Raw genomic sequence first — 25,371 nt, 5'->3', positions numbered from 1 at the left:
ATCTGAGACACAGTAGAGGTCCCATTAACCCTTTAAGACAATATATTTCCAAAAATTAGACAGCTCAGAGAATCTGTCCCATGCAGCTTATTCCACACCAACACCTTCCAAAGTTAGTCTTTGGTGATAAATATTAACCCCTGCAATGTCACGAACATCTCATACACAGTCACAGCATTGAAGGGGTTAACACTGCACGATCCCTCTTAATGGAGCGATTGGGCAGCAGGGGAGGGTTGTGCTGGTCTCCGCGATTGTGGCATTGAAGAGGTTAATTATAGCAGTGAAAAAGAAGCTTTAAAAACCAATAATTATTTATAGCAGAAACTATATAATTAAGACAGTTTATTGTGTTGTTTCCATTTATTAAGGTATTATTGTGATATTGTCAATTATTTGTTGGCCGGTGTAAAAATAAATCCTTTTACTTGTATCTTGATATACAACGCCCATACACATTATTCAGCAATTCATTGCTTTGGAATAACTGACATAAATTATTATATCTGTCTTCATTAAGAAAATGTAATAGGCTAATATGGATACAAATTGTATATTTATCTGTAATTTAAATTATAAATGAAATCATTCAAGACTTTGAACTGCTTCTGCATGGTGATTAGTATTCCATCCATTAAGCACTGTTTGTCTGTATTTTGTAAAATATGTGACTCACAATGATATTTGAAAAATTCATCAGACAGCAAACATTATTGGTGAACTGTGTCTGGGGATATCATTAGCATTTTCCGCAATACAACAATTTCCATTTATTCTTTCCAAAAGCTACTGTAAAGAATTGTATCCACAGTTTTTTGGTATCAGAGGTACATTCAAAACAGATACTGCAGGAAGTCTTTTTAAATTTAACAGGAATGGATCATTTAGGCATATGAAACACACTACTAAGTCACTATTGTATCCAGATTTCTGCACTAATTTCTGTATAAAACATAATACAACAATATTAAAATTGGGAACCTGACCATTACACCAACAGGGACCTTTATGATATCACATTCTAAATACATACACATTAATATGTCCCTCCTTTGGAGCTAAAACAGCTTCCACTCTTTTAGGCATGCTTTCCACGCAATTTTGGGGTGTTTCTGTTGGAGTTTTTGCCCAATCATCTAGTAGAGCATTCAGTCAGGCACTTATGTTGGACAAGAAGACCTGGCTCGCAGTCACTGTTCCAGTACATCCCAAAGGTGTTTTATGGGGTGGAGGTCAGGGCTCTCTGCGGGCCAGTCAAGTTCTTTCACACCAACCTCATTCAACCATGTCTATATGGACTTTGCATTGTGCACTATGGCACAGTCATGCTAGAATAGAAAAGGGCTTTGCCCAAACTGTTCCCACAAGGTAAGAAGTATAGCATTGTCCAAAATGTCTTGGTATGCTGAAGCATTAAGATTTTACTTCATTGGAAGTAAGGGAACTCCTGAAAAACAGCCCCATACCATTATGCCTCCTCCACCAAACTTTGCAGTTGGCAAAGTGCAGTCAGGCAGATAATGTTCTCCTGGTATCCACTGAACCCAGACTTGCCAATCAGACTTCAGAGGCCGATGGTGGCGTGCTTCACACCACTCGATCTGACACTTGGCATTGTACTAGGTGCTTTGAGGCTTGCAGTTTGGATCTCTTTAGCTATGGGATCTGTAGATGATTGGCAACTTTTCAGGTACCATGCGCCACTTGGTGACCCTGCTCTGTGACTTTTAATGGTCTTCTTCTTGGTGGCTGCTTACACTTTCCAATAACACCACTTACAGTTTACCGTGCAATATCTAGCAGAGATTAAATTGTACAAACTGACTTATTGCAAAGGCTTTATCCTATCACAGTACAACGGTTAAATTTGCTGAACTCTTCAGAATGACCCATTTATTTCACAAATGTTTGTAAATAAAGATTGCATGGCTGGTGCTTGGTTCATTTCTGATTGAGACACCTGAATTCAATAATACAATACTTTTGTCCATATAGGCCTATAGCAGCCCAACCCTGGCAGATAGCTTCAAAAGGAACCAGATATCCTGTCCTGTTTGCCATAAAACTGTACAGGAACCAGGTACAGGGGTCATACATCATGTGCAACATGATGTCAGCAAGATATCATCAATTATGGCATTGATGCGGAAGCTTTAATAGCACTATGCTCTGGTTATGCTATACTTAATAAAACTGAAGCTTTTATAGAAATCAAAATGTGACTGATCTGTACAGTGGCAGATTTTGATATACCACCTTGTATCATGCTGGCCTGCAGCAGTGAAAGATATAAAATTGTTAGCATGAAGCCACATAAAAAGGAAGGTAAAAAGTATATGATTGCTTATGGAGATTGGAATCTGGATCCCAGCTTTAAAACCAACCATTTACACGGTATTTATTAGTAGTTACCTTCTGCTAGGAGTAAGTACAGGATTGATATTTATATGCTTGTCATGGTGTTATAAAAATGCAATATGTTTGATTCAGTGCATCTGAGCGTTATACTAAATATGACAATTCTTGTGCAAAAATTTGGATTTGCTTTTCATTTGTGATACATAGATCTATCGGTTCATTCTCAAGTCACCTTGCAACCCAGGGGGTTTCTAACTTGGACTTGTAATTTACAGGTTAATGCATCTGCAGATTTACTTCTTTTTTTCCCATCTGACGTGCGTTCTTCTATGCACGAGAGATTAGTACATGCAAGTTGGCTTTAGTGAATTCAACTTTTTTTCCAACCCATTTGCTGCTGCAAACTCTCTGCCATATGTCATCTATCTCATATACAGTGCTGTATCACAATAAAGATGCCACATAACGTGACCGGGAGTTTTTTTTTTTTACATAGTGGAGATTAAAGATTTATACATATATCTACCTTGCATAAATGATCAACGCATGGGCAGCACTTTGGGTGTTTTCACTATAGCTAGATTGCGGTCCCTGTGAATTGATACAGGGAGCTAATACCCAGCTCTGGTCTTATATTTTATTCATATAATTAGACATACCCCTAGAAAATGTGGTTACAGTGAATCATACTGCATGCAAAGTTTATCACTATATATGCAAAAAAACATTCATTATAGTTTGCCTAGCACCAGTGGAAATAAATACCCACTGTTTTCATATGCAGCCCCACAGGAAATTCACTTTATTAGAGAAACAACTGGATAATCTGGTTACTGCGGATTATATTATACTCATGGTGTCTTCTAGTATGCACAAAACAATTTCAGACAGTCACATATGTGTAAAATATTTTCCAATGCATCACAATGAAATTTTCTGATATACTGACCTGGTATATAAAAAGCAATTAATTTTGGTATATTACTGTTTTTATTGCTTTAGTGAGCAGGTTATAACGCCGCAATACATTTTTAATAAGCTTTGGTTTTTATTTTGTAATTTACATAGCTGAAATGATATCCTCCTATGTATTTAAAAATCACAACATAGTATAACTGTTTTCATAAAGATAAATTAGTTTTGTTCCTTTTTTTTCAGTACGTTATGACTTAATTGTTAATTGAAATGTGGTGGAAACGCTGTATAATGTGCTTTAATATAGCAGGGTCTTTTTCAAGAAATAATATGAATCAGTAAATCAAATGTACCTTATTTTTTTATTCCTATTTAGGTTTTATAATATTTATAATAGTTGTCTGTAATTTGTCTTACAACCATAATATGTTCCATAAACAAAAGTATAAAAAAAGTTCAGTTAATAATTTAGGGATCGTAGAGGAACTTGTGACAAAACGTTATAGATGCCTTTTTTGTGCTAAAAATATACACATATCATAACATTGTGACCACTGACAGGTGATGTGAATAACACTAATACTCTTGTTATCATGGCACCTGTCAGTTGATGGGACATATTAGGCAGCAAGTAAACATTTTGTCCTCAATGTTGATGTGTTAGAAGCAGAAAAAATGGGCAAGTGTAAGGATCTGATTTGATAAGGACCAAATTGTGACGATTAGACAACTAGGTCAGAGCATTTCCAAAACTCTTGTGGGGGTGTACCTAGTCTGCAGTCATCAGGAACTATGGTCAATGGATGGAAAAAAGGTGAACCATCGGGTCATGGGCAGCCAAGGCTCACTGATGCACATGGGGGTAAAAGGCTGGCCTGTGTGATCAAATCCAACAGACCAGCAACTGTAGCTCAAATTACTGAAAAAGTTAATGCTGGCTCTGATAGAAAGGTGTCAGTAAACATAGTGCATCTCAGTTTGTTGCATATGGTGCTGCATAGCCACAGACCAGTCAGGGTGCCCATGCTGACCCATGTCCACTGCTGAAAGAGCCTACAATGGGCACATGAGCATTAGAACTGTATCACGGAGGAATGGAAGAAGGTGGCCTGGTCTGATGAATCACGTTTCCTTTTACATCATGTGGATGGCTGGGTGCATGTGCGTCGCTTACCTGGAGAACACGTGGAAGCAGGATGCATGCATAGAGGCCCTACCTTGCAACTTATAGAACTTAAAGGATCTGCTGCTAATGATTTGGTGCCAGATTTCACAGCCCATGCCTCAACGAGTCAGGGCTGTTTTAGTAGTAGAAGGGAGACCTATACAATATTAGGCAGGTGGACATAATGTTATGGTGTTATCGGTGTACATAGAAACAATAGTCTATAGTGGCTGTATTATTTTATTTAACTATAGCTAATCCATAATTAAATACATTAAATGAGCTTAGTTATTACAAGAATAAGCACCTTTACAGTATTCTATAAATAGAAGAAGTGATTGAAAATATGTTACTTTAGACAGTTGAGGTTCAAATTGCATCATTGCTTGTGAAGGACAATGCTAAACAAGCACTTATTTAATGGGTCTTGTTTTTATGCTTTACATCTACCGAAAGTTCGGTTTGAGAGTAATTCACTATCAAGAGATTTGAATTAGAGTTAAACAATTTAGCTTCCTGACCTGATTATGCATGATAAATAAACAATGAATATCTAAATCACTGAGTAAGCTTTCAGCAAATCTCCCCATATAAGTTATACATCATAAATGGCCAGCTCAGGCCTTCTTGCTGACAAAACTAATGGTTTGGTCCATTATGATGCAGTTGAGGAGTTGAACGGTTCAATACCTCCAAATTCTGTAGTAAGTGAATGCACCTTAAAATGGCATGGAATGCATTTGTTGTTCTTTTGGTAATCCAATAATGTTATCAAAGGCTATAAAATACTTTTCATAGCCAACTACTATACCAGTACAATTTACCAATAATGAGGCCCTAGTTAACCTCTCTATTATACTTCTCCCAGTTAGAACCCTAGCTCAATTGTACCAGACACTGGCAGCCCATGGGACCATGATCACTGTGACACCCCCCCCCTTTTTTTGAGTGGTGATCTCATGTGTGCTCAGAGCAATGGGAGCCCTAAAGGACACCTGTGTGGGCCCCTATGGTAACCTTCTGTTGGGGGCAGCTGTCCTTTTGTGCCTAGCATCAAAGATAGTTTTATATTTTCAGGCTGGTCAAATAATTTGTCAAAAGTGACCCAAGAAATTGGAAAAACCTTTGACATAAGTATTTTTCTTTTGTGTCCGATATCAACAGAGTCTTTTGTTTTTTTTAAATCTTTAATATAGTTTATTAAATCAATGTATTAACCATTTACAGTATTTTGTGATCAGTTTCCTCTCAGAACAATTGCGTTACTTTTTTTTACTCTTTAAATATGTATACATTGGCCACTAGAATAGAACTATACTTAAATGTGATAAGTTAAATAGCATTACATGAAACCTATTCCTGTTTTCTTGTAATTCACCGTGTATTCTCACTGAATGCCTGCCATTAATCATGTGATTAACCCTGTCTGTACTTCTTCAATCAAGCAATTAGCATCTATTGTGCAACAATACAAATGCTTTATAAATAATCCTAAAAAATGTCACACATATATATATATATATATATATTGTAGGGGACAGCTCACGCATGGGGCGGCAATGACAGTTTCACACAGGTTTCCAACGTAAAAGCGCGTTTATTTAGATGTTGTAGTCACAGAGCACCTTGTAAACAAAACAAACTATAAGCCTGTCCGGCTCTAACTAAACAGCAGGATACCTCTCTAGCAGCCTAAGGTCTGACGCAAAGCAAAGTAACCAGTTTTGTATGGGGTAAAGCTTCATACCTGGTGGGCTGCAGCGCTGGCTGTAGCTGCTCCTTCATTCAGGTTCTCCCTCCCTCTGCAAACCTAACAGCCCTCTCTTTTAAGGCTTCCTCCCCAGTAACGAGCTTAGGAAGCCTCACCTGAGAGCACCTGGGTTTGCTACCATGCCTGGCTGAGGTAACCAGGTGAGATATATATCCCATCAACCACTCTCCCATACACTTTACCACATATCCCCCCCGTCGACTCCAGACCAGGGGTCTGGACAGCGTCAGCACCCATACAGTACACCCTGGACAACGCATCCGCATTCCCATGTAACTTCCCTGGTCTATGCTCCACTGTAAATCTAAAATTTTGCAAGGAGAGAAACCATCTGGTCACTCTTGCATTCCTCTCCTTATTCTGTTTCATCCATGCCAGAGGAGCATGGTCAGTCACCAACACGAATTCCCTGCCCAGGAGATAATATCTCAGGGACTCCAACGCCCACTTGATGGCGAGACACTCCCTTTCCACTATGGCATAATTTTCCTCGGCTGGGGTCAGTTTCCTACTCAAGTACAGCACTGGGTGTTCTTCCCCATTAACCACTTGTGACAAAACTGCCCCCAAACCTCTAGCAGACGCGTCTGTCTGAACCAGAAATGGTTTCCTAAAATCAGGGGAAACGAGCACTGGCTGGTCACACAGGGCAGACTTCAGACTCTGAAAAGCCCTTTCTGCCTCGGGGTTCCACTTTACCATCACTGACTTACCACCCTTTGTTAAGTCTGTCAATGGTGTGGCCATGGAGGCAAAATTGGGCACGAACCGACGGTAGTACCCGGTTATGCCAAGGAAAGCCCTCACCTGTTTCTTTGTTACTGGCCTAGGCCAGTTCTGTATCGCCTCAATCTTATTGATCTGGGGTTTAACCAGCCCCCTACCAATGATATAACCCAGGTATCTTGCTTCCTCCAGACCCACTGCACATTTTTCAGGGTTTATGGTTAGGCCTGCATCACTAATGGAGTCTAACACGCCCTGTACCTTACCGAGGTGACTTTTCCAGTCAGACGAAAAAATTACCACATCGTCCAGGTAAGCAGCGGCATAATCACGATGTGGTCTCAAAATCAGATCCATCAGCCTCTGAAAGGTAGCAGGGGCCCCATGTAACCCAAAGGGCATCACAACATACTGGAACAGGCCCTCTGGAGTGGAAAAGGCAGTCTTCTCTTTAGCCTCCTCAGTTAACGGTATCTGCCAATAGCCCTTTGTAAGGTCAAGTGTTGTAATGTACCTTGCCTTCCCAAGCCTCTCAACCAGTTCATCCACTCGGGGCATGGGGTACGCATCAAACTTTGAGACCTCATTTAATCTCCTGAAGTCATTACAGAACCTCCACGTCCCGTTGGGCTTTGGGATTAGCACTATGGGGCTTGACCATTCACTAGTAGATTCCTCAATAACACCTAATTCACGCATGCGCCTGACCTCCGTGGATACCGCCTCTCTACGGGCTTCTGGTATCCTGTATGGCTTCAGGTTCACTTTACTGTGAGGCTCAGTTTTAATATGGTGTTTTATGAGGTGGGTACGGCCCGGTATGTCTGAAAACTTGCGTCTGTTTTCCTGCAGGAACTCCCTCACCTCCTGCTTCTGGGGCACTGACAGTGTCTCTCCTATTGTTACTGGGGGAACTGGTTGCCCCACTTCTTTGACCCCTGCCGGGGTCGCCCCCAAAGACTCCCGCTCTTTCCACGGCTTGATCAGGTTTACGTGGTAAACCTGGAAGGGTTTTCTCCTGCCCGGTTGATGGACCTTGTAGTTCACCTCACTCATCTTCTCTACAACCTCATAGGGACCCTGCCACTTGGCTAAAAACTTACTTTCGACGGTGGGCACTAAAACCAGGACCCTGTCCCCAGGATTAAAGGCCCTCAACCTGGCAGATCTGTTATAAATTCTGCTCTGGGCCTCCTGCGCTCTTTGCAGATGCGTTTTAACTATAGGCATCACCGTCGCTATTCGCTCCTGCATCTGAGCCACATGTTCAATAACACTCTTATATGGGGTGGCCTCGGTCTCCCAAGTTTCTTTGGCAATATCTAACAAACCCCGTGGATGTCGGCCATACACTAACTCAAAGGGGGAAAACCCTGTAGACGCTTGGGGCACCTCCCGGATAGAGAACATGAGGTAGGGTAATAGACAGTCCCAATCCCGACCATCCCTTTCTACCACCTTTTTTAGCATATGCTTTAGGGTTTTGTTAAACCTCTCCACTAACCCGTCTGTTTGAGGGTGGTACACTGAGGTACGGAGGTGAGTGATTTTAAACAACTTACACAGGTCTTTCATGACCCGTGACATAAAGGGCGTACCCTGGTCAGTAAGAATTTCTTTAGGGATCCCCGTGCGAGAGAACATGTAAAACAACTCCCTAGCAATATTTTTGGAGGCCATGTTTCTTAAGGGTACCGCCTCGGGGTACCGGGTAGCATAATCCAAGACAACCAAAATGTATTGGTGTCCCCTAGCAGATTTGACAATGGGCCCTACCAAATCCATGGCAACTCTCTCAAATGGTACTTCAATTATGGGAAGTGGCACCAAGGGGCTACGGAAGTGTGGTGTTGGGGCACTCTTCTGGCATGTGGGGCATGACTCACAATACCTTTTTACTTCTTCATATACCCCAGGCCAATAAAACCTTTGGAGGACCCTCTCTTGTGTTTTATTAGTCCCCAAGTGCCCCCCAAACACATGGTTATGGGCTATGTCCAGCACCAGGTGTCGGTATGGTTTTGGCACCAGAAGCTGTTCCACAATTTCCTTGTTAACTTTGGTGACCCGGTACACTAGATCCCCATTCATGGCAAAATGCGGAAATTTCTGGTCAGCTTCGGGTTCCTGCGGTACCCCATTTACTACCGTGACATTTGCCCGTGCAGTTCCCAGAGTGGGGTCTCTCACTTGCTCGGTCCCGAAGTTACCCCGAGACATTTCTAAATCTAAGACCTGTTGGCCGGGTAGGGAAGTTTCTTCTTCTTCCTCCCCAGCTAACACCTGCAAGGGGAAAGAATCTTCACTATACATTTCAGGTGGGCCTAGATCCTTTTCATCATGCCCCTTACTGGTATCATTGTTCCCAATGGCCGTCTCACCTGACCCATTATTTACAGGGAGGGTTACAGACTCTGCCGGAGTTTGTTCCCCAGCTGCAGAAACGTTCCCCCTTCTCCACAACTCCCAGAACAAGGGGAAATCGCGGCCTAAAATAACCGCATGCATAAGTCTTTTTACAACTCCGACTTCGTAGGTCACAGTTCCAGATGGGGTCACCAACTTAATGGGGGCCACAGGGTAAGCTACAATATCCCCGTGGATGCATAGCACTCTTATGTGCTTGTTCGGCACGTAGTCCATAGTCACAAGGCCAGCCCGAACCAAAGTCACCAGGCTACCCGAGTCCAAAAGTGCCTTCACGGAGCAGTCACCTATCTTCACCATACAAAAATGCGGCTCAGTCTCTGATTCTGGAATGGCTGCACAAACAGGTTCTGCAAACAGGGACTGACGCCGACTAGCGTCACACACCATGGGCTCTGAGTTAAGAGGGCAATAGGCGGCTATGTGTCCCCACTCATGGCACCTCCAGCACTGGGGGGTCCCTGGCCTCCTTAGTAGGGAGCCCTTTCTAGGATTGTGGGGTCCCAGGGGTTCAGGATCAGTCTTTTGCCCTTGCCCAAAATCTAGAGCCCTGCTCTCTCTCACATTTTTCCATACACCTCCAGCTGGAACTCTCTTACCCAAAGATGTCGCGGGTCTGACAGTCTTGGAAGGTGTTGGTGCCGCAGGGACCTCACGGAGGAAGTCCTCGGTTGCTATGAACCTTTCCACCATGTTGACAAGCTGCTCAGCAGTTCTGGGGTCTCCATGCCCAACCCACCGTTGTAGCTCCGCCGGGAGGGCGCGGAGGTAGTGGTCCACTACCACCTTTTCCACAATCTGGGCTGGTGTAGTGGATTCTGGTTCCAGCCACTTGCGTACAAGATGAATCAGATCATACATCTGGGACCTGGCAGGCTTGTCCATGGTGTATTTCCAACAGTGGACTCTCTTGGCCCGAACAGCAGGCGTAACACCCAGGCGAGCAAGGATCTCCATTTTTAGTTTTGTAAAGTCCCGGACATCCTGCTCCCCGAGGTCATAGTAGGCCTTTTGCGGTTCACCAGTCAGGAAGGGTGCAATCACTTCTGCCCACTCTGCAACTGGCAGTCTCTCTCTCTCCGCCACTCTCTCAAATACGGTGAGGTATGCCTCAACGTCGTCGTCGGGTGTCATTTTTTGTAAGCCCCGCTGAACGGCCCTCCTCACGTTAACAGTCTCAAGGGGGCTTGCCTCCACTTGTTGGGACTGAGCCACAACAGTCTCTCTGAGCGCAGCAATCTGCTCCATTAACAGGCGATTCGTTTCCTGTTGTTGGGCCATAGTCTGCTGTTGCGCATGTTGCTGGGCGTGAAAAGCCTCTGCATGAAACTTCCGTTGCTGTTCCAAGGCCTGCTCATGTCTCAGGTTAGCCTGTATCAGCTGCTTTATCACTTCCTCCATTGTGCCGGATGGGCCTTACAGTGCTGCAGCCTTCACTCAGGACATATGCTTCCGGCCCTTTAAATGTCCACAAAATTCAGATGCTGTGTTTTGTCCTGCCGTTGCTCCTAGCACCACTGTGCCCGCATTCTCCACCAATTGTAGGGGACAGCTCACGCATGGGGCGGCAATGACAGTTTCACACAGGTTTCCAACGTAAAAGCGCGTTTATTTAGATGTTGTAGTCACAGAGCACCTTGTAAACAAAACAAACTATAAGCCTGTCCGGCTCTAACTAAACAGCAGGATACCTCTCTAGCAGCCTAAGGTCTGACGCAAAGCAAAGTAACCAGTTTTGTATGGGGTAAAGCTTCATACCTGGTGGGCTGCAGCGCTGGCTGTAGCTGCTCCTTCATTCAGGTTCTCCCTCCCTCTGCAAACCTAACAGCCCTCTCTTTTAAGGCTTCCTCCCCAGTAACGAGCTTAGGAAGCCTCACCTGAGAGCACCTGGGTTTGCTACCATGCCTGGCTGAGGTAACCAGGTGAGATATATATCCCATCAACCACTCTCCCATACACTTTACCACAATATATATATATATATATATATATATATATATATATATATATATATATATATATATATATATATATATATATATATATATATATAACACCTTCTGCAAGGCCTGAAATGGTAACCTCTGATTATGGTTGGTAGTTTTGAAAACACAAAGTGTATAGTGTCATGACTGCAGGTTTGAGGAACTGTCTGGTAGCAACAGGTATCATTTTCAGCAACCAGACAATACAGTAGTGCTTCTACATTGTTACAAGGTAGCAGTGTATGGGACATTTAGCCCATGTTTGATGTAAAGGAGATAATATTCAGTTGCAAAGAGCTGTAGCAGGAAAGATAACTGAAAGTATAGGTCAAGAATTCAACACAAACTGTTATGGTATGTGATTAAAATAAACATGAGAATTTTGAAATAAATAACAATAAATTAATAATGAGTGGATAGGTGTGAAGCAAACCAGTGTGGTTCATATACTGGAGACGCACATACAAAGTTGTTCAACTCCAGTTCTAGAGTTCACTGTAGGCTTTCTGGTTCTCTACACAAGATAACAGACAGGGCCTTGGCTAAGCCTGCCCAGTGTACCCCACTTAGTGCCTCCCCTGCCCCTGCCCAGTGAAACCTGCCACCAACAGCAAGTGACACCGCAGCCCACACACGAAAACCACATAGAGATGGGCTTCTGTTGATACTTGGTAAGCCTGGGCCCCAACCTGTGTTAAAGATGCCACTGAGCACAAGTGGTGTTTTATTGTGTGAAAGATCATTTTTGTTCTACCTGTTCCTATCTTGTGAGAGCCTAAAATATTCTAATACAAATGAGCAAGGTAAATGGCCTAAGTTATAGAGAGGATACTCATGAATTTGTCTATGGATTTGGATTTTAAAAATGTACCAATATAGTATGCTTTAAAGTGAATAACTCAAAGTTTTATTTCAACTCAGACTTTTGATTCTTTTTATAAATACCTGTCTTATTTTCTATTCTCATTTCATGACTGTTTGTATTCCATGTCCATCATTTTTGCTTCTCTGAACTGTTAGGTTTTCTGATGGTTATTTGTTTCTGCATACTCCAATGTTTTAGTACATTAACTCACAGGGGTATAGCTGCTCCAAGCAAAATAGAACATAACTGTTAACACAGTGATCATAATTACTTTTTTTAAAAAAAAAACATGGCTTCAGAATGAGTTTTTTCAAAACATGCTTACATACTACAAAAAGAGGTTTTAGACACTTTCCTCCAATATTGTTGTCCTTGCCGAAAATGTTTTTTCTCCCAGACTAATCCTACACTATTCATTATTTATCAAGACTTTTTAAAAAATAAAATGTTATGTTAGTAGTGCCTTTGGATTTTCTGGGTCATGTAATCTGATCATATCCCCGCATTCTGTATATACCAGAATTTAGCTCAGTGTGATGTACTGTACAAAAAACCCATGTCCAATAATGTATATTTAGCATTGTGGGTAAATGCAATATGGATCATTCATTTGAAACACATAAGGAATGAGCATGTGAACAATGAATTTCTTTGGAAATAAATTCTGATTCATCCATTTCAAGAACCAATGTGACATTTTTTTATGATCGTTGTCCCATCATTTTAATATGATTGTATAAGGGTACAGAGACAATTATACAAGTCCATAATTGATAAAAGGTATTGGTTAGAGAAAAAAAATAACTTTAAAATGTGTTTTTACATTTGCTCTTTTATCTATAGTTTTTGTTTCAGATCATAAGGTACTTTTTCATGTAGCACTAAATACATTGTAAGTCTCTCACATTTCTTAATATTCTTAAGTATATATGTTGAAGTATCATATAGTCTAAAGCACTGTTGTCTACTTCTGGAACAAAAGTGTTGCTCTCCTTTACCTATTTCATAAAAAAAAAAAGCAGTTCTCTAATATTGTGACATCTTCTTACTCAACAATGCAGAGGCCACTCTTCTTTTGTATCTTGACAAAAGCATTAATGCATTTTCTTCCATTCACCCATGATTCTTATAATAGCCCTTTATCTTCCTTTCCCATTTCACACTGCTGTCATTTGGTGCATATTCGAAAAAATCTAAAGAACTCGCCTCATGCTGATCTAAAATTGAATTAGATTCTTGCTTATTTATCCGTCTTTTTCATTTAGTGTAAAAACTCAGCATCTTGAAAAAATATGAGATACGTAGACAGACAGACCAACAGACAGATTTCTTTGTTTCCTATCATATGTAAAAACCTTATGGTGGAATATCCATCAAAGTAGCAACTTAGGCAGCCACCTTCTAAGCATATAATGTCTATGCTTTCTGCAAATAAATTGAATATGATATTAAAAAACTACACCATCAAATGTTACAATGGATGCTTTGGAAGAAACCATCATGAGATGCGGAGACCCTGTTAATGTCCTGTAGCATAAAGTACCCTTGTTGTGCAATTCACTGGGATTTATTAATTCACTTTACTTTACCACCCCCTGTTCTTTATGTAGCCCATAAACATCTGGTGTCCTTGTTTGCTAAAAGATATTAGAAGTGAAGGAGCAGCAACCTTTGCTTGCCATATTGAAAATCAAGACTTAATATACCAAATAGGTCTGGAGATATCTTATCAGCATTACCGCTCAGACATTTACCAGTAAACAGCAGAATGTATACTGGGACCCGCTTTTGGGATTGTCAGAATAGAGCATCATGGGAAATAACCTGTTGGATAGTAAAAGTGAAGAAACACCTCTTTTTATACATTTATCAGTTACCAGAGGTTTAGTGCTAGTTCTAAATTCATATCGAATTACATTTTAGCTTATTTCATTGGTAGTTTGTCTTTGTGTGTAAATCCAATTCACACCATGCTAAGCATGTTTAAAACATTTTCCTTTTTTGCAGTCTCCAAAGGAATTCGTATGTATTTTACTCACAGTTTTGCATACAATTATTTCAAGTTATAATGAAGCTCTTAATAATTAACAAAAACATTTCTGAAACACTATTTCCCTGCAGTTCACTTGAAAGCCTCATACTTTAGTGCTGTTTAGTGGTTTGAAGATGCCTACTTTATCTTTAATACCAGCAAAGCTTTCTATAACATCATTTATGTGCTTGAGGAATTCTGTTTTAATCAATAGTTCATTGAAGCTTAGTGCATGAATAAGGTCTTAAGGAAACATATAAATTTAGTGAATTATCTTCAAGCCATACCCACTGGGATTTTGCAGTAGATTGGATCCCTTTGGTTTTTTGACACTGTTTGAAAGTCTATAAATAAAATTCTGCTTTGTTCTCAAGAAGCAATGTATTACATTATTTTAAGCCTGGGGCTTAAACATAACACTTGCAATCAAAGCATATTCCTAATATGTGTTTTGTCATATATTTCTTTCATAAGACATCAGAGTTCCTGTTAAATCTATACATTTATTACAAAACTATTGCCTTCTTCAGATCTTGGAAGTTTTCATTGTATCCATGTGAAGACTACAAATGGATAACACAATTGGATCTTGTGTGTGTATCCTGCAATATAATCTATGGATGGAGGAATGGATAGATAGATAGATAGATAGATAGATATCCTCCTCTAAATCATTCCTAGGCATGGTCTACCAGCAACACAAGAAATCTTAGGGATCCTCAGTATTACTGCACATAGTTCCTTGTAGTACTTTCTGTCCTGTCATAAATATTATACCTGGCTGGACACTCTTAACCTAAGGAATAGTCCCTTCTAAGTAATAAAAGTGAGCTTAGTAAATTTCATGGGCTTAACTATTAACTAGCTAGTATGTATGTATATATGTGTATATGTATATATATGTGTGTGTGTGTGTGTGTATATATATATATATATATATATATATATATATATATATATATATATATATATATATATATATATATATATACACGTCACATTTTCCCAAAATATTCCATGTACAAATGAAAAGCCTGGTCTCACGACTACCGCCCCTTCTTACCTGTGGGAGACCAGGGGTGTGCGCAAGGCTCCAACGCGAGGCTGCAGCTCAGGCCACGACGGGAGAAATATGCATGCGCGCCGTACACGCACAACTACTAGTAGTAAGGCGCGTGCAAAGAATAAAGCATGTATGCCTATTCCCTCTACAGGGAATAGGAAACGAAGTGCGAGACTGCACAAAACATCATCCGAATAACACTCATTGCTTGGTTACACCAGCTCCCCTAGGGTTGTATCCTGCTGTCCTCCTGTCCCTTTTGCCATATCCTGGTCCTATAGCGCTTCATTACTGCCTGTTTCCGGTATTTTGACTCCTTGGCCATCTCCCGACTTTGAGTGTTTGCCGCCTGCCCTGACCCTTGCCTCTTATACCGTTTACAAGATTGAACCACCTGTCCTGACCTGTGCCTGTTATACCGTTTACGAGATTGTTTTCTGCCTGTCCCGACCCATGACCTCCATATCGACTCTACGTATTGTTCCTGCTTGGGGAATCCAGTAACTAACCTACTACGCTGACACTTGGTTAACAGGGCTATATCCCACATAAATGCAACAGGCCATTTTAGATGATGTCTGCCCTTTCTGGGAACCATTCTGAGAATTAATTTCTTCTTAAAGAACATCAAAACATTGGCTTTTTATGAATATAAGCAAATTACCTCCACAGTTAGAGAAGTAGAAAGCATATTGGTTGGCTGTGGTTAAAACAGGAAGACAAATTTGGTTAAGATTTCAGAACAGATTTTCTCCAGGCATATTGAAAAATTAACAATGTAATCATAAAAGCTATATATATATATATATATATATATATATATATATATAAAATATATATATATATATATATATATATATATATATATATATATATATATATATATAAATATATATATATGTATATATATATATATATATATATATATATATGGATTAAGCCGTATTAGTCCACTAGACATGATGTAAAAAAATAAGATTATTGCAGAATATGCGGTGATACCTTTTTTAGTGGACTAACATAATATTTAAAAGACAAGCTTTTGAGAGTTATCCTCTCTTCATCAGGTCTGAAGCAATGTATATATACCCCATTCCCTCAAGATTGTAAGCTTGGGAGCAGGGCTCTTTCCACCTAATGTATCAGTTTGTCTTAGTCCATCAATTCTCGTCTTGTCATACCCCTTGAATATATGTATTGTATTAAGCGCTGCTGTTGGCGCTATGTAAATAAAAGATAATAATAATAATAATATACCCTCACTAGCCACTGTATAAGGTACACCTGTTCAATTTCGTGGAAGAAATAGTGGTCCAAGAAAGGAAAATCAGTGCATTGGCGATAGGGTCATGGGCGGCCAAGGCTCATTGATGCACTTGGGGCGAAGCCTGAACCATTTGGTTAAAGCCAACAGACAAGCTACTGTAGCTCAAGTTGCTGAAAAAGTTAATGCTGGTTCTGATAGAAAGGTGTCAGAACACACAGTGCATCGCAGTTTATTGCATATGGGGCTGCATAGCCTTAGACCAGTCAAGGAGCCCATGCTGATCCCTGTCCACTGCCAAAAGTGCCTACAATGGGCACGTGTGCATAAGAACTGAACCACGGAGCTATGATGGCTTGGTCATATGGCACCAGGATGCACCCATGGAGGCTCCACCTTGCAACTTACAGGACTTAAAGAATCTGCTGCTAATGTCTTGATGATGAACATATTATGATGGCATATTACACCATGTCATGATTTATTTAACAAAAACATAGCCAAAAAGGAGAAGCAATGTGTGGAAAAGTAAGTACACCCTTACTGCTTCCATAGGAATTAAGTAGCTAAGTAATAGACAGGTGCTGTTAATCAAATTTCCTTGATTTAATTGATCATCAGCAAGTTTTAAGACCTCTATAAAAGCCAAAGTTTTTGGTCTGGATCATTCAGTTGTGTGTTAACACAATGTCAAGGAAGAAAAACATCCGTGTATTGGAGCCTCCTTACTTGGGCTCCGGCAGGGTCCACGGCGGGCGCCATCACGGCATCTCTTTGCTGTCATGGTGGCTGGGAGTAGGTACGTGCACAAGCCAGCACTTATGATGGCGCAGATGCCAGAACAGCACAGGCCCTGCCACTGGGGATCTCATATGTCCCCAGGTATCAGCCACGCCCAAATTGCCTGGGCAACAGGACGTTCCTGGTTCTTATGGGCTTTAAACCCCAGACACTCCCTTGAGTTATTCTGCTGCCTTGTACGCAGAGACAAAGCATTACAACCTTCATTCCCTGCTCCAGTTACCTTACCCATATTATCGGATCCCCTGGCTTTTGACCCTTGGCTTCCTGTTTTGACACTGCATCTCGGCTGCCTGCCTTGACCTTGGATTGGTACAAACAAGACTTCTGTCTAGGGGCACTTGTAACCATCAATCTCAATAACTCGGAAAAACAAAAAAATAACAAATACGAAATGAAGTGTAATATGGTCAAACACTATGGAACTTCAGGACAAAACTTCAATTATTGCACTCACAATATATATGAGTCATTCAGGCCTCCAAAAGAAAGCTCCTTGGTGGGAATTCTGGGAAAGATGAATGCTGCATGTTATCAGAAAATTTCCACACGAAAGCTGCGCATGGGATGCTCTTGGACTTTCCAACATGACAATGACCCTAAGCACAAGGCCAAGTTGACCCTTCAGTGGTTACAGAACAAAAAGGTGAAGGTTCTGAAAGGGCTATCACAGTCTCCTGACCAAAGACTTTGCATGACCTGGAGGGATTTTGCCATGAAGAATGGGCAGCTATACCACCTTCAAGAATTTGGGGCCTCATAGACAACTTTTACAAAAGACTGCATGCCATAATTGATGCTAAAGAGGGCAATACACAGTATTAAGAACTAAGTGATATGCAGACGTTTGAACAGTGGTTATTTCATTTCTTTGTTCCATGTTTTATTTTGTGATTGTGCCATTTTGTTATAACCTACAGTTGAATATGAATCCCATAAAAAATGTAAAAAATGTTTTTTGTCTGCTCACTCATGTTTTTTTTTTCATGGTACATATATTACTAATTTTCCAAGGGTATGCAAACATTTGATCACAGCTGTATATAGTTTATATTTTTGTTGCACATTTACCCTAATTGTTAACTTATTTTGATCTCAGTTGGCTGCCCTGAGGTTTGCTTTGATATACTTACCGTGGCTTCAGATTAAAGTGTTTAATGTACATAGATTGATTGGTTAGCACTTTTTACTTTACTATCAACTCTGAGAGTTAAACATTTTACCAGTGAGTATGGCTTTAGAATTCTTTTTTTCCCCATTAATCTGAATCTTAGGTGGCTCATTGCATTGTGGCTATTGTACCTGCAGCATTCACATCATTTTAAATTAAATAACCAGCAATTATATGTTTGGACATACATGGCTACACATGCTATAGATATTTAACAGTGCATTATATAGTTTAAATACAGAAACTGCTAAAGTTGCATGGAAATGAAATGTTGTACTTTTTGTCACAGGTTCTCCATATAGAGACAAAATCACAATAGCCATTCTACAACTACAAGAAGAAGGTATTCTGCATATGATGAAGGAAAAATGGTGGCGGGGTAATGGGTGCCCTGAAGAAGAGAGCAAGGAAGCCAGTGCTCTTGGAGTTCAAAATATTGGTGGAATCTTCATTGTTTTAGCTGCCGGATTGGTTCTCTCAGTTTTTGTTGCTGTCGGAGAATTTCTCTACAAATCCAAAAAGAACGCTCAGTTGGAAAAAGTAAGTGAGATTAAGTTTGTTAATTATGCTTTGTAGTAAATTATACGCAATGAGAATAATAACGCAATGAGAATAGTTATTGACTTTCCATTTAAAAACTAGGCATATTAATTTCCTTCATACTCTGAGTTTATTAAGGCTAAGGATGACTAAAAAAACTAAATCATGTTATTATTATTAGTGCAACATAAACTTAAAACTTAAAAAACTTTAAAAAACTTTTTAAAAAGATCATTGAAATATGTGTGTAAAAAATATGTATATCTTACCGATGTAATGGATGTGGGAAGTAGAAAAAAAAATGTAATTTATATGATTAAACTTCATTTCACAATTTTATCTATCTATTATGGCTTTTAAGCCTCATTTATAAGTTTGAAGAATATGAATCTATATTATTATGGAAGAAGAAATGATGGGTCTTAACATATTTGAAATGAATATATGGCAGTTCTGAAAATTAATGGTCTATTGCATGCATTTCAAAGTTAAAAAATGCAGGTTAAATGCAGACACCACTGTGAGTGTTTTTTGGCTCAAGTTAAATTAGTATGTATCATGCTGTGTCTTTTCTCAAATTAAATGGCTATTAAGTGTAGATACGAAATGGCATGTAGCACACAAGTTTTTAATTCTTTCTGCATGGTATTTGGCATTAAACTTTCTCCTTTTTCTGTAAAAAAATGTAATATATACATCCATATATATTGTATATTGTATATGTTATAAATTGATTAAAACCTAATACCTAACCTAACACACTCAGTGACATATCCAGGTCTAGGGTGGCAAGGCTAGGGGGGCAGCAATCCCCTTTCTACAAGACCAAAGTGGGAACATATCCAGTATCCTACAAAATACCACTCCACCACAGGGCCAGAACCCATGCAACATTTGATATCATGGTAGGCAGTGACAGGAGCCATCAAAACTACTGTAGAGTGTTTTTCAAACTGCAATATGTTTCTTAATGTTCCATAATAACCAGAGGCTTTTCCTATAGGTCCTATAGGATGACAATGGTAACGTTTCTTAAGATTTCCCATTGAAGCAAAAGTTATTAAGGTCTTGTTTTTAACATTATAATGGACCCATTTGTTGTTTTTGGAGATAGGGTTTTATAGAGATGCTCACAGATGTGCTCCTTTAAAACAAAATGTATGTATACATATGTTTAGGCCTTTAATGGCCAACAATAAATTACAATATATTTAAACTGTATCAAACCTCTTGATATAAATAGTTTTTTATATCGCAAGTGGACGACACTGCTTTGAATCTTTGCAAAAAAGAAAGTGGTGAATCAAACACGGTAACCTAAAATAAAAATAAAAACATCACAAACCATGTTATGGATATTGCATTGTTACATTTATTTGTAAGTCTTTTGATCTTCAAGTACAGAATATAATTATAGTTCAGTTTTGTTACATGAAATCAATGAGCTCGTATATGAAAGGACGCAAGAGCTGAAACATTTTGCAGCATGTTGAATTTAGTTTAAAATTAACCCTTTTTTATGCAGGATCAGTTGCAGTTTATAGATAATAGTATGGGGGCATTGGGAGCATGTGCACCAACTATACTCCTTCTCACCTTCATCCCCTGCTTACTGGGATAATTATATAATTATTATAATTAATAAAATAATCTATGGGAGGCACTGACCCCATTTTGTACCTCACCCTAACCCAATGTCTGGCAGGATGGGGTCATTAAAATAACTTAAAACATCCCTTGGGGTAACTATGCCACAAGCCCCTTGGGATGGATGAATTAAGTGGTAAAAAAACTCTGGTGAGGCATTAGATAGGCATTGTGGTTTTTTTGCTCCTATAAGGAGAACCTTACTTTATTTACTAAAGGTAGTTGAGAAATCCTAAATGGAAGAAGTAGGGTAACTAGTAAAATGGCCAAATAGAAGCCTGCAGACTTTTGTAGATACACAGAATACAAAAGGCAGATGCATAGCAGTCTTATAGAGACATTCTACAATGCACAGGGCATTTACAATAAAAGAATGTAAGAACAATGGACTTTCTCCCTTCATTCGTCAGTTTTGTTCCTTTTTAACATATGTATTTATACATTGAATGTCTCTTTTACGAAGGTATTTATTGACCACTTCCTTTTTTGGAAAGTAATGAGCAACTGTCTTTGACATCCTTGGTTATTATAGTTTAGAATAATACATTGAAATATAAAAAAATGTATACTAAAATTATATGAAAATGAGAATCTCAGCACATTTATTAGTGTATCACTTAGTTTTCCAAAAAATATTACTTGGGATAAACAGATCTGAATATACATTTTTGTTGCAATAACCCAAAGAATTTCAAAGCAAATGTTTCTAACCTATAGTGCAAACATTTTACATGTAGTTATTCGGTACTTGCATTCCTCCACAGTAACCACAAGATGGTGTATTGTTATATTTAAAAGAAAACATAATTGCTGGAAAAAAAAAATACAATTCTTGGCTTGCTGCTATTAACATTAATAAAATGTCTAACATGAATATAATTTGAATTATTTACTTGTACTCTAAGTATGATGAACAATGATTGAGCAGATCTTTTCTTTTTTCAAATCTCTGTTTACGGTATTATAATAAAGTAGCTTGACAGGTTATAATCAAATGATAATACGGGATCTTGCAGAAAATATGTAGAACACAAACAATACATGGTCAGAATTTAAGTCTAAAGTAATTGCTGAACCTGCCAGATGAGAAATTAAAAATGACATTATAGAACAAGAAAAGGTGCAAAGGTGGGCTACAAGTTGCCTCTGTATACACTAGAAAATGGCGTCTTAGAGGGGATACTATAAAATTGTATAAATATGTGCAGGACCAATATAAAGAACTTCCCAGTGACCTGTTCATTAACAGAAATATACAAAGGACAAGAGGTCATCCTCTGAGACTGGAAGAGTGAAGATTTCATAGACAACAAAGGAAGGTATTATTTACAGTGAGGACAATTAAGGTATGGAATTCACTGCCAAGAGAGGTGGTGCTATCAAATACAAATGATGCCTTCAAAATGATCTGGATGTTTTTTTCTAGAAAAGCAGATCATACAGGGCTATAATGATTCAAGGAGAAATCTGATTGCCTCTTGGAGTCACAAAATACCGCCCCCCACCCCATTGGCAAAATCTGAAAAATAGTGTAATTGTTTTCCTTTTCCGCCTTTTGGATAAAAAGCAGGAAAGATAGACAGAAAGATTGAACTTGGTGGAGTTTTTGTCAACCTTAATTACTATGTATTAATGATTCTAAGGAATATATTATACTGATGTAGGTGTAGATATTGTTGTGCCACTAGCTTGTTAAAGCTTTGTTAATTACTAAAAGGGATTTATTTAATGGTTGGGGAACATTCAGCAGTGTTATACATTAACCCCTTAAGGACAATGGGCGGTCCCTAAAACCATTGAAAACAATGCATTTTGAGCCCGTACATGTACGGGCTTTGTCATTAAGGGGTTAAGAACTTCCCAATTATTAAATTGTATGTCATTGTTAATGTAACTTTGGTAGTCTACAGCTATAGTTTGTGGTGGTGGGCGTTTTTAACCACAGTACAAATAATAAACAGTTACAATTTGTGTATTTCTCTACAAAGGGAGAAACTTCTTTTTTATATGTATTGCATACAGACTATACACAATTTGTATCCACATGTAAAGAAGGTACTATTCTAGCATACATTGGATTAATACATATTGCCTTACACTGACCTTGTTGTGATTCAGTCTGTGAATAACTTCTCATATTAGTGTTTTGTAAATGGCTTTTAACTTCTATTAATCTATTTTATATCTGTTAGATATGTGTTTTCTATATATATCCTACTAGGAAAGGGTTAACTGCAAGAAAAGTCTGAGCAAGGTATGCATTAAAACAAATACTTAGAGGCTACTTAGAGGGAGTTGCTTCTCATTAATACACTGAATTATTACTATAATAATTACTATTCTTTTCTTTCCATCTTTTCAGATAATCACTTTTCATCATACATCTTACAAACACATATACTTTATTTTTTTCACTTGTGTAGAAAGAGTACCTTAAACCCAGTTGAGTCTTTGTACTAAAACTCGAGTTGTTGCGGATTGGCAGTCCAGTTAAGTTACTTAGGCACACAGGTTTAGCACACAAATTCATCATTCATAATTTGACTGCCAAAAAAAAGTGAATTGCCACATAAACTCAAAAAATTGCATTGAGGGGGCAAGCTGAAAACAAAAACAAAAAAAGTTATCTGTTGTTAACAACTAAATAATTGCATCACACATCAGATTAACCACAACAAAATTAAAGGAAAATTCCATGATAGCTCCATTTATGGTTGATTTGCTATAATGTAACACTTGGGGAACACTTTCCAGCTGGAGGTTGATTGTTAGCCATTCTTATGTATTTGCATTAAATTTGTCTACTAATGATTTGCAAGCACTGACATGGACAGTCCAAATTTGCATGATGCCCTGCAAGACCTTACATGAGGAATCGCAAGAAAGTATAAGGTCAACCATGAGCTTTTGAATCAAGTCACATTGCAAGCCTGTTTTTTTTCCAAATTGCAAGTACATTTATCCATCCATCTCCAACTTTATTTCTGTGAATTTCTGAGTACTTGTCAAGTAATTAATACTTTTAGTGAATCAATGCATGTGTAAGTTAAGTACTTTTGTTTGTGTTTAAATATCATGAAAAAAGAGGTATTTTCAGCAATGTAGACAACATTTTGTGATATTATATTCCACACTTCTCAAGGTTTTCTATTTACCATTTCCCATTTTATCTGTTCTCTATTTCATCCCTTTAAGTCTTCAAATGTATCATATTTTGAATACATATAAATACACACAAGCTTTTTTTCCACCAGAGACTGTATTGTTTCTATGTCAACAATCATCTAAAATTTTGGCAACTGCCTCTGGGTTTATGCGAGTAGATTGAAAATCTCCAACTGTGTAGAACATCATTCTAGTTCCCAGGAGAAGAAGCCTGTAGAGACAGGAGCTTATTAAGAACCAAGGCTCAAGAGAGGGTCTCGTATCCATTCAGGACTAATTTCAGCAGAATTGGAAGGCATTTTGATTGATGCATTATAGAAAATGTGAAAACACTGCGCTCTAACACAAACTATAAGCTACAAGATTACTGTCATTATTGCCTTAGGACATTTTAACAAGATTTCAAACAATATCTGACATGCAATGCTAGAGGTAATGAACCTCTGAACAAACCTTGCACTTTTATTCTGAATTTCACCGAAACAGTATCAAAGGGCAAGTAAGAGATTCAATTTATTTAAAGCAAATGACTGACGTTTTGTCAATGCTGGAAAATAAAGCAATATATTATAATTTGCTTTGAATCACAAAGTCTTGACTTTCCCCCCTGATTACGCTCAATGATATCTGTCTTCCCTTTCAATCCACTATAATTTTTTTGTATCTTAAATACTAAATATATACACATATATATATTATTTTGTCACTACCAATCCATATAGTCATACATATACAGTTAATGATTATCCTGCTATCCTGTTGATGTCAGTGTTGTCACAGCAGTGAAATACACTTGGACATGATAACGGTTAAAATGAGCTTTCAAGGTGTTTGGTAATACATTGAAAATTGATTTTTCCAAACTGCATTTGCAGACTGCATGCACACAAAAAGATCTATAATTATGATAACCATTTTATTGATTTATTAGACAACCAATAAAATGAGTATCATTTCCCACTGTGTGTAATGATTATATATATATATGGCCTGGACTGGGACAAAAAATAGGCCCGGGCATTTCAGACTGAGCAGCCCATTTTTATGAAAAAACATATATGTACATACACATACATAATACTTGGTCAATCAACATGGGAAGCCTGAAGCCACAATTTAGTGCGACTAATCCTTTAAATAAATATTATAGAGTAAATGACACAATACCTTATCTTTTCCACTAAATGATTTCAGGGCCTTGAATGTTTTGTCCTCTGAAGTCACTACAAATTCAGGAGGGCGTTTTATCTCTGGATAAGTAAAAATGAAATAGTTCCTACTGTAAATTAAGGAAACAGATAACAAAACACACACACCAGGACAGGCTTTTCCACACCGACACCCAGACACACACCCCAGGACAGGCTCTGCGATACCAACACCCAAACACACACCAGGACAGGCTCTGCCACACCAACACCAGACACACACACCAGGACAGTTAAAAAAGAAAAAAATGGTTCAGCACTCAACTCC

The 25,371-nt window shown here is 38.8% G+C and overlaps 1 protein-coding gene across 1 annotated transcript in view; it reads left to right on the top strand.

Annotated features, from left to right (window-relative positions):
• The window catches only part of GRIK2 (glutamate ionotropic receptor kainate type subunit 2), a 262,126-nt gene that overhangs the window by 228,921 nt on the left and 7,834 nt on the right, over positions 1-25,371 (top strand). Inside the window, exon 16 of the mRNA XM_053459441.1 lies at positions 18,833-19,083. Within this exon, the coding sequence (XP_053315416.1) occupies positions 18,833-19,083 (251 nt within the window). The remainder of the gene's footprint in view (positions 1-18,832; positions 19,084-25,371) is intronic.

Source organism: Spea bombifrons, chromosome 3, assembly GCF_027358695.1.
Source record: "Spea bombifrons isolate aSpeBom1 chromosome 3, aSpeBom1.2.pri, whole genome shotgun sequence".
In the NCBI taxonomy this organism is placed as follows: domain Eukaryota; kingdom Metazoa; phylum Chordata; class Amphibia; order Anura; family Pelobatidae; genus Spea; species Spea bombifrons.
Note: the sequence above shows the minus strand (reverse complement) of the source record. Positions and strands in the feature narration are given on the sequence as shown.